This window comes from Cricetulus griseus, chromosome 4 (assembly GCF_003668045.3).
Source record: "Cricetulus griseus strain 17A/GY chromosome 4, alternate assembly CriGri-PICRH-1.0, whole genome shotgun sequence".
NCBI classification, from domain to species: Eukaryota; Metazoa; Chordata; class Mammalia; order Rodentia; family Cricetidae; genus Cricetulus; species Cricetulus griseus.
The window spans coordinates 57265679-57276605 of NC_048597.1; the positions used below are offsets into that span (position 1 = coordinate 57265679).

General features: G+C 42.0%; 1 protein-coding gene across 6 annotated transcripts; it reads right to left on the reverse strand.

Annotated features, from left to right (window-relative positions):
* Window positions 1-3332: 3332 nt before the first annotated feature.
* Window positions 3333-10899, reverse strand: Wdr53 (WD repeat domain 53). Of its 6 annotated transcripts, none has more exons than XM_027412857.2 (4): window positions 10778-10899; window positions 6095-6588; window positions 3780-3959; window positions 3333-3701 (listed from the first exon to the last, which is right to left on the reverse strand). In XM_027412857.2, exons 1-4 carry the CDS (start codon window positions 10836-10838, stop codon window positions 3363-3365), a joined length of 1074 nt encoding a protein of 357 aa, XP_027268658.2. In that variant the 5' UTR covers window positions 10839-10899; the 3' UTR covers window positions 3333-3362. The 6 variants fall into 6 exon arrangements, with proteins under 6 accessions (XP_027268658.2, XP_027268657.2, XP_027268659.1 ...); XM_035444637.1 differs by having other exon boundaries at window positions 3559-3701; window positions 3785-3959; XM_027412856.2 differs by having other exon boundaries at window positions 3333-3959.
* Between the last annotated feature and the right edge of the window lie 28 nt (window positions 10900-10927).

Consider the following 10927-nt stretch of genomic DNA (forward strand, 5'->3'; position numbering starts at 1 on the left):
CAACATGAAGTATAATTGTCTTATGCATACAGTTCTTTAGCAACTATGAATTCAATTCTAAATTATTAAATGCAAGCCAAATGACAGCTATTTAAATGGAAGCATTAATTTACTATGAGCTGAAAGGTTGCTTCACCTGCTGAATCATGTGTCTGGAGCTGGCTGCTTTAGAGCAGGTTCTTTTGCATTGGACAAGATATCACAGGCAGAGAAATGACTAAGTCATAAACTTTCTCTAGAGCTAGGCACATGTGTATACATGCTTGTAACTCGGCACTTAGGAAGTGGGGGCAGGAAAATTGGGAGTTCAGGGTTATCCTCCTTCACACAGTGACTTCTGTGATATTTTGTCTGTGCCCTAACAAATAAAGGTTGCCTGAAGATCTGAAGATACAGACAGATAGGAAGTGATATAGTGGTGAGAGTTTAAGGCCAGAGGAGACAGAGTTTGCCTTTTTCAGCTGAGGTGTTGTCGAGCTAAGAATTGGCTGTGGCTTGCTCCTTTGTCTCTCTGATCTTGCAGCATTTACCTCAATATCTGGCTCCCGATTTTTATTATTAAGACAAATTAGAACTCATGAAACAGACTTTAAGATCTGCTGCACTGTGTGAGACCCTGTTTCAAAAAAGAACCAACTCCTCAATGTCATTGTGGTACATGCCCATAACACCAGCATTCAGAAGACTGGGGTATGAGGATTCCAAGTTCAAAAACAGCCTTGGCTACACACAACAATAATCTCTTTTTAGGCCTGCGGAGATGACTCCAGGAGTTAAGAGCAGTGCTGCTGTTCCAGAGGACCTAGTGGTCAAGCACCAGCCCACATGGTGGCTCACAACCATCCTTCTAAAACTCCAGCCCCAGGTTCCAACTTCCCCTGGTTCCAACAGGTATTGTACCAACAAAATGCACAGACATACATCCAGGAAGACACTCATAAAGTAAAATTTAAAACTATATTTTCTTTCTGAATTCATATATCAGTTTTTAAATGCATTTTCAGTTTTATTTAGATTTTTTAAAAAGCCTTGAATACTTTTTGTTTGTTTGTTTGTTTTTTCAAGATAGGGTTTCTCTGGGTAGCCCTGAATGTCCTGGAACTTGCTCTGTAGTCCACGGTGGCCTCAAACTGTCCCCCAAAGCATGTATCACTACCACCCAGCCGCTATCTGCTATTAAAAATAAAGAAAACAAAACAAACATTTTAAGACTAATTTTCAAATGAAAGATACCTTGGCATGGAAGATAAAAGTTTTCTCATTATTTCTTACTACTGCTACTCTTGAATGGAGACTAGATGATGGATTAGCAAAGAGGGAGCATACTTACTCTTATGTAGAGTGATGGTTAATTCTGGGGTCTGTGCTGTATGTCTACCAAACAACCAAAGTATTTTTTGAATGTATGATTGTTAAAAAAAAAAAAAAAATCCTAGGCTTGTCTCATTCAGTCAATCAGCTAGTCAATAACTGAATATTCACTAATAGTCTATATTTTATTAAACGTTAGAAAAATATCTCTGGCATGCTGGGCGTTGGTGGTGCACACCTTTAGTCCCAGCACTTGGGAGGCAGAGGCAGGCAGATCTCTGTGAGTTCCAGGCCAGCCTGGTATTCCAGAGCGAGTGCCAGGATAGGCTCCAAAGCTACACAGGGAAACCCTGTCTCGGGGGGAAAAAAAAAAAAAGAAAAAAGAAAAATATCTCTGGCTGGGTGTGGTAGAGCACCCCTTTAATCCCAACACTAGGGATGGGGAGGGGCAGAGGCAGGAGGATCTTTGTGAGCTCAAGACCAACCTGGTCTACACAGTGAGCAAAAGGACACCCAGGAAGACCCTGCCTCAAAACCAACCAATCAACCAACCAACCAACCAACCAAACAAACAAACCCAATCCTTTCTTTCCCTCTCCTACCCTTCTGTTCCCATCTCTTCCTTTCCCTCCTCCCTTCCTTCTTCTACCTTTGTCTTTCTGGGGCAGGGTCTCACTAAGTAGCTCTAAACCAAAGTCATCAGCTCAAGTTCTTGAATGCTGGGATTACAAGCATGCACTATCTACCTGGATATATTATTTCTAAGATGACAATTTTTTAAAGATTTATTTATTTGTTACATATACAGTGTTCTGTCTGCACATGTCTGCATACCAAAGGGAGCATCAAATGTCATTATAGATGATTATAAGCCACCATGTGGTTACTGAGAACTCATGTCCTCTGGAAAAAGAGCCAGTGCTCTTAACCTCTAAGCCATCTCTCCAGCCCCCTATTTTTTTTCCCCCCGAGACAGGGTTTCTCTGTGGCTTTGGAGACTGTTCTGGAACTAGCTCTTGTAGACCAGGCTGGTCTTGAACTCACAGAGATCCGCCTGCCTCTACCTCTGAAGTGCTGGGACTAAAGGTGTGTGCCACCACCACCCAGCTAAGATCATAATCTTAAACAAGAAAAACATTTTAAAGTATTTTTTTAAAGATTTTATTTATTATGTACACAACATTCTGCTTCCATGTATATCTACACACCAGAAGAGGGCACCAGATCTCATAACGGATGGTTGTGAGCCACCATGTGGTTGCTGGGAATTGAACTCAGGACCTCTAGAAGAGCAGTCATTGCTCTTAACCTCTGAGCCATCGCTCCAGCCCCATTTTAAAGTATTAAGTTTAAAACCCAACAAAAATGATTTTCATTGGAAAATGACAAGAAGTCAGAGTAAGAGAAAGCCCCGAACTTACTTTGTATGGGGAAAAAATGAAATATTGTGTCAACTATCTGACACACAATTAATAGTCAGTGAATAGTTGGTAGACAGTTAATACTCAGTCAATCTCTTTACCCAAACTCTGTCACTTACTACATGAAATATTATCCAATGATTTTTTGTTCAAACTGACATGATCTTACACACTTAAAAAAGTCTTACTCTTAAAAGCAAGTTTTTTTTGTTTGTTTGTCTGTTTTGTTTTTCAAGACAGGGTTTCTCTGTGTAGCTTTGGAGCCTATCCTGGCACTCTCTCTGGAGACCAGGCTGGCCTCGAACTCAGAGATCCACCTGCCTCTGCCTCCCGAGTGCTGGGATTAAAGGCGTGTGCCACCAACGCCCGGCCAAAAGCAAGAGTTTTTTTTTTAACCTAAAAGTAAAATAAAGTTCTGTCAGCAGAGCAGAGAGATGGCTCATGCTTGTAATCTCAGAATTCAGTGGCTGAGGCAAGAGGATTGCTACAAGTTTGAGGCCAGCCTGTGCTATGTGGTGAGTTCCAGACTAGCCTGGGGTACAAATGTGAGGCTGTCTTAGTAAGCAAGGAGGAAACAAACAAAAATCCAAAAAGACTTTATCAGAGTTCTTATAGAGCTTTTTATTGGTACTAAAGTTCATTTAAGGGATACACAGATACACAACTCGTCTGATCGGCCACTAATATACTTTGGTGCCCTTTTATTTTTGAACTCAAGAGCCAGTTCACTTTTTCTCCGTGTTCAATATCGAGCTTTGGCAAAACCTTTGCATGCTCCTCCTCGTCTGCTCCTGTGGTACTAGAGTCCCTACCCTGCTTGGGGCAAGCTGCTCTTTTTGCTTTCTTCCTGTGGGTGTGTTTTGCAGGACTCTTCTGTTTCTTCTCCATTTCACTGCTCACGTTCCACAACCTTATCTTCCCATCATTCCCTCCAGTAAGCAGCAGATGGGACTCCGTCAGAAAGCAGACCTGGGATACCCCCAAAGCGTGACCCTTAAATCCCAATTCTCGCTCACATTTGACTCCCATCACCCTGAAGATGCGCACCTTACCATCTTCTGCGCCACAGCTGAAAATATTGCCGCAAGATGCCACTGAGACAGAGTGGGCTAGTGCGGGGTTTAGGAGCTGACCAGGGGACTGGGGGCCTTCCATTTCTTCTGTTTCATCCTCCTGTAAATTCGTAATCCAGACGGGTCGGGCTTTTTGAAGACTCCACAGCATCACCTTTAAACAAGGTGAAGTTACACAGTCACACAGTGTTCTAGGCATGTTGCTCAACTACAGTGCTTACTGAGCTTCCAATAAAATATGACACAGTTCCTATAACATTCTAAATACAACATGCCAGGTAATGCTACTTGACACTAGACTAAAACTAGAATGCAGAGGTGGAGGTAGGATTTACAAAGCCAGATCCTAAAAGCTTCTACACAAAAGACTCCATGAAAGTACAGTTGTTGGGCTAAGGATATAGCTCAGTGGCTTATTTGCCACCTGCAAATCCCTGGATATAACTCCCAGCATCATTCCCCAGATTTAAAAAAATGAAAGAAAAACAAAAATAAACAAGCCAGCCAGCATGGTGGCACATCCCTTTAACTCAGGAGGCAGAAGGCAGAAGGCAGGAGGCAGGAGGCAGGAGGCAGGAGGCAGGAGGCAGGTGGGTTTCTATGAGTTCAAGGTCAGGTTAGTCTACATAGCCAATTTCAGACCAGCCAATGCTATCCAGTGAGACCTTGTCTCAAAAAACAAAACTAAGAATACAACCCCTAATGACTAATGCGCCAGTGATGAAAACTGGTATAGCCAAAGGATGAAAGAAAGACTAGTCAAAACACACTATATCTGATTATTTATAAACAACAGCCACTTGGCTACACAGATGCTTCTTGAAAATCAGAGGAAGAGCCAACCTGAGGGTAGAGAATGCAGATTTCAGAAGGGTTTGGCCAAGACCTAGTTGTGGGCTGTAGGGAAAACTGTGTCCTATAAATACAGAAGTATCCTGGTGGTAACACACACCTTTAATCCCAGTGCTTGGAGGCAGAGGCAAGTGGCTACAGAGAGAAACCCTATCTTGAAAAACAAAAACACCGACAATAATTCTGCATTGAATGATTCTGAATAGAACAGAGGCACTACAAACATTTCCAGGGAGAATTATCTGGGGAGGGTCCCCGCACATTGGACACCTGCTGATTCCACTACTATGCCCTCCAACCTTATGGATGATACTGATTTTTTCTCCTTTTTCATTTTTTTTGAGACAGGATTTCTCTGTGTAGTCTCGGCTGTACTGGAACTTGCTCTATAGACCAGGCGGGCCTCGAACTCAGAGACCTGTCTGCCTCTGCCTCCCGAGAGTGCTGGGCTTAAAGGTGTGTGCCACTACTGCCTGGCAATATTGATTTTTTGTTATTGACTTAGCAGTCAAGCAAACTGTTCCTCAAGAGGACGTTGGTTTAAATCTCAGCATCCATGTGGTATCTCACAACTGTCTCTAACCGTAGCTCCACAGTATCCTGTAGGGGATACCCTAAGCCCGCCCACTTGGGGCTGGTTACAAGTAATGCTTGGGCGTGGTCAGGGTGACAGTGAGGAAGGTTTGGCACCTGACTGGCGAGGCTGACCTCAGTGAGTAGCATTTTCCTAAATAAACTACCTTTATATCTGCACCTGACTCCGGATTGCCATTCCACATGAGGATCCAGTGCCCGGTTCTGGCCTGCACAGACACCAGGCACATAAGCAGTGCACAAACATACACACAGGCAAAACATCCATACACATAAGATGAAATTATTTTTAAAAGGAACAATAATTAGGAGGGCATGAATAGAATGAAGACAATTATGTGCAAAGCACTTAAAGTCCTCAGCACTCAACCCTAGTGATGTGATTTTTCTTTTGCAGGAAGGACAGTTGCTATGGGAAAGTTCAAGCTATCTAAAAACTCTCATAGTAATTCAAGATCTGCACCTGTGAGAACAAAGCATTTAAACCCCACCAGCTTTCCCCATACAGTGTGCTTCATACCCCATCTCTTTTGTAGTGGTCTCCTCTGAACTAGGGCTAATTTGTGATGCCGCTTCCAAAGTACTGCACACAGTGCTCTGCTTCTGTTCACTCACACATTTCCAGCAACTCACATTTCCAGTTAAAGTGAGAAGAGACCTTCTAACCCCCCACAACACATACACTTAAACCCTTTAATCCCAGCACTCAGGAGGCAGAGACAGATGGATTCTCTGTGAGTTCCAGACCAGCCTGGTCTACAAGAGCTAGTTCCAGGACAGCTAGGGATTTTGTTAGCAAATCCTGCTCAGAAATTACCCAAGGGTTCTTTGCAAAAACATCACCTGCATATCCAGGCCACATGACACCAGGCTCTGAGGCCTCTGAGGTCGAAAAGCTACGGAGGAGCAAATGTTAGAATGTCTCTTCAGGGATCTGGTAACTTTCTTCTTTTCCAAGTCCAGGATTTTGATTGCCCCAGAGTCATCAGCAGAAGCCAGCAGACTTTCAGTTTCATTTAGTGAAAGACAATTGATTTCTTCATCATTCACATGAAAACGGTCCACGGACTCTTTAAGAGACCTGATATCTAGTACACTGATGGTTTCTCCATGGGAGGCATATAGCTTGGTGGGGCAGGAGGGAGAAAACAAGATGCTGGTAACATCATCAGCTCCTTCCAACTGCATGCGTCCTAATAGAGTCCCATCTTCACCCCAAGCCACAAGATCTCCACCCTCTGCTCCTGAAGCCACAAGCCCGTCTTTACTTGCATTCAGGCAGAGGATAGAAGAAGAATGTCCACCAGTCCACTTGACTGCCATGATGGGCTGCAAAACTGTGAAGAGGGACAAAACCTGTGTTAGATTTTATACAAGAACTGTTGCTATGAGACAAATATAACTAACATTTCAACAGTTTGTTTTTTGGGGGGGCAGGGTTTCTTCCTTGGCTGTCTTGGAACTCACTCTGTAGACCAGGCTGGCCTCAAAGTCACAGAGATCGCCTGCCTCTGCTTCTTGAGTGCTAGGATTAAAAGCATGCACCACCACCTGGCTCAACAGTTTTTAAAGGAAGCTTAAAAACTCAATATATCCCCTTGCTCTCTCCTCTCAAGACATCTAAAACCAAATCTACAAAACTCTAGGTAAACATAAGCTGTGTCTAGTATTTCTGTTTCTCTAGTAGACATCTATTTACAGGAACCCAAATACATGCTGACTGGCAGGTGTAGGCTTTTGCAGGTTTCCTAATCTTACCCTTTTTTGTTTGTGTTTTGTAAGAATAACTCAATTTTAAAGGTATTTTTGAGCTGGGCATTGGTGGCGCATGCCTTTAAGCCTAGCCTAGTACTCAGGAGGCAGAGGCAGGTGGATATCTGTGAGTTTGAGGCCAGCCTAGTCTACAGAGTGAGTTCCAGGACAGACTCCAAAACAATATAGAGAATCCCTGCCTCGAAAAAAACAAAAAACAAAAACAAAAACAAAACCCAAAAAACAAATAGAGAAGTTAGTTAATGAGTACATTTTATAGTTAAAAGGACTATTACGGACAACAATGCAGTTCTGATCATTTTTCATTAATCCAACAAGATCCAACTCAATGTACCTGAGGTAGGGGATGATGACACTAAATTTCCAAATTTCTTAATCGCATAGATATTTATTGATCACTTATGTAATCAGAAAAACAATAAAGAAATATTAGTGGGACTATTAAATAAAAGTTAGGAAAGCCTCAAAAATGTGTGTATTCATTTGGGGCCACAGAAGTGGCTCGGAGGTTAAGAGAACTTGATTTGTTGCTTTTGCAGAGGACTGGCTTTGGTTACTGCACCCGGCTCACAAACAGAGTAACTCCAATTCCAGAGGATACGATGCTTTCTTTGGACCTCTGAGGGTACCAGGAATGCACGTGGCACACAAGAAGACATGCACATCTATGAATATTTACTCATATACATCAAATAAACAAATCTAAAAATTTTTGTTAAAATAAATATCCAGTGAGGCTTTTTTACTGTAGTCAATCAACATTTATCATGTATAATATTTATCATTGATCCAACTAGAGCTTTCAAAATCATTTGTTTACTTGGTCTACAAAACATACCCAAAGACCATTATTAAAAGTGTTAAACAAGGGCTGGAGAGATGGCTCAGAGGTTAAGAGCACCAACTGCTCTTCCAGAGGCCCTGAGTTCAATTCCCAGCAACCACATGGTGGCTCACAACCATCTGTTATAAGATCTGGTGCCCTCTTCTGGTGTGCAGATATACATGGAAGCAGAATGTTATATACATAATAAATAAATTTTTTAAAAAAGTGTTAAACAAGCCAGGAATGGTGGCACACACCTGTAATCTTAGCATTTGGGAGACTAAGGCAGGAAGATTTTGAATTCTGGGCCACTCTGGGCTAATGGAGACTCTCTGGGTGTGTGTGGGTCAAACACTAAGAAGACTATGAGGAAAATTTACTTAAATAAGAGCTAAGTCAAAACAATCTAGAAATGAGTTGTTTGCAAGCTACTGTTGTTGATTTTCTACACTTGGACGACAACCTAGTAGAAATAGGTTAATGACAATATTCTCTCACTCGTTTATCAAGTCACTATGTTTGTCTTTTCCTATGTAGTTGCTTAAAGGGTAAAGCACAGAATTTACTCATATCCAATTATGGATTACTTTAATTAGATAATAGATCATTTCCTCTAATGAGATCATGGAGTGCATAAGAACAAAGTAGGCTATGTTAAGAACATTTTATTAAAGGGTAGAATGAGCAGGTAGAATACATATTGACATGGGAAAAAAGGACAAGGTGTGGTTCATGAAAAGTAGGTGAAAAACTTGTAAGAAAACAAGAGTGATAAAGGCAACCTTTTTCTACTTTGAAATTACTCTGATGTTCGTTGAATGATAATATGCCACTAAAAGTCATCTGAATAACTGGGGTAAAGTGACAACAGCCAGGTGATGGTGGCACATACCTTTAATCCCAGCACTTGGGAGGGAGGTGCAGGATCTTTGAGTTAGAGGCCAGCCTGATCTACAGAGTGAGTTCCAGCACAGCCAGGGCTACACAGAGAAACTCTTGTCTAGGATTTGAGGGAGAAAAGAATGATAGTATCATTAAATCCTTACAAGATAAAGGTCAAAGTATGTGATAAATGAATAATCTCTACTATCAATATTTTTCTTCAGTCACAATTCTATTTATGAATTTATTTATGACTTCCTGCTTTACCAGCCTTGGAGAGCAGGAGAAGCAGAAACTGAATGACTCTGTCTTACCCAGTTTGGTCCCAAACTCCTGGCTCATGTGATCTCTCACCTGAGGCTCCCAAGTAGCTACAACTATAGACATTTTGTAGTATGGTGTCATGTCCAAGCCTTTCAATCTAATCATCCTGCATAGTTCTTTCGCTCCTTTTCAGATCTACCAGATTTAAAAGAAATGTTAACTGTCATTCAGACAATATTTGGTTCAACATTCAGGAACCATAGAGATAGATGGCCATTACTAAGTGTGGGTCCACATTTCCTCATAGATATGGGTTTTCTGAAGTTAGTCCTCATGAGGAGAAAGTAGTAACAAACAAAACAACTAGAAGACTGTGGAATTAGCATTGACAAAACAGACAAGAATTTGGGTTACTTAATTTGGTGAAGGAGATTCTGAGGAAGGGATTGGCAAGTAATAAGCATGTAATTATACCAGAGTAGGGAAGTAGTTGCTGTCCATTTGTTTGTATTAAAAAACAGGAATTGTATTACACATAGGCAGATCTCGGTCAAGACTTCTTACGACTTACGACATAAAGATTACATGACACTGGAGTTGACTACTAAGTCTGTGAGCCCTATTATTATAACCACTTAATGGAGCTATTTTGAGAATTATATAAAAGCCAGATTAAAAGATCTTACATAATGCATGCTCACACTGCAGTTCTTTTATTTTACTTTATGCATATGGCATGTACACCTCAGACATGCATGAAACCAGAAGAGGGCTTGGCTCACCTCAAACTGAAGTTACAGGTGGCCTTGGCCTCCATACATGTGCTGGGAATGAACCCAGGTCTTCTGCAAGGGCAGCCAGGACTCCTAACCATTCAGCCATCAGCCATCACTCCATCCCTCTATTATTCTTTTTAAAAGTGCTCTTTAAATTTTGGAAACATAGTATGACTAAATAATACAGGATTTCTTTTACTCCCTGGAGACCATCATTATGCCTTCACTTTATTCTCCCTCTTGGGATTGTTTAACAAATTAAAACACACACACACACACACACACACACACACACACACACACACACACACACCACATTTCCTTAATCTTTTTACTAAGGGATGAATCTGATCGCACTACATTTTGTCCAAAAAGATTGTGACGCTTAGTATTCAAATGACACCTTGAGATTATCTAAACTTGTTTTAGGCCTCGTATTTACGAGGGCTGTTCAAATTTTGTCACCTTACTTTTAGAATGGAGTACCGGGACAGATGCCCTAAGGTCAATTGTCTACAGTAACAAAAAAAAAAAAGGGGGGGTTGGGTGGTGGTGTCGCTCGCCTTTAATCCCAGCACTCGTGAGGTAGAGGCAGGCGGATCCCTGAGTTCGAGGCCAGCCTGGTTTACAGAGCTAGTTGAGGACAGCCAAGGCTACTCAGAGAAACCGTCTCGAAAAACCAAAATAAATAAATAAATAAACAAACAAACAAAAATGTATCTAACCTGACCAAGACAAGAGGTCCTCAATTGCCCAAAGAGAAAGAAAATGGGTCCAGGCGAAGTAAAGGTGCGGGAACTAACTGGCTAGCAAAAAAGGCAAGTGTCGTGCACAAGGTGGAAATTGAGCAGGAAGCACATAACACAGGAAACTTCGTAGGAAGAGAGACCAAGGAGAGCCGACTAAAGGCCATTAATCGAAAAAAGAGAAAAAAACAAAAACAAAAAGAAAAACAAAAAAACACTCGAGAGTAGATCGAACCGACTAGCAACAGCCTCCTCATACCTGGTCTTCCCGTTCGTGGTCGGCGCCTAGTGATGACCTCACCCGCAGCCTCCAATCCCATCAAGCTCAGGGAGCGCGGCGCCTTCGCGGAAGTCACTTCCGGGCTGAGAGGCGCGGTGAGCGAGCTGGGCGTGCGCCCTTGCTTCTTGC

Excerpts from the sequence above, each read along its gene's own strand:
- Wdr53 (XM_027412856.2), bottom strand. The coding sequence starts at position 10,838 with ATGGGATTGGAGGCTGCGGGTGAGGTCATCACTAGGCGCCGACCACGA. Across the intron at positions 6,589-10,777 it reads ACCACGAACGGGAAGACCAG|TTTTGCAGCCCATCATGGCA; the intron begins GTATGAGGAGGC and ends CCCTCTTCACAG. Across the intron at positions 3,960-6,094 it reads CATGTGGCCTGGATATGCAG|GTGATGCTGTGGAGTCTTCA; the intron begins GTGATGTTTTTG and ends CCTTGTTTAAAG.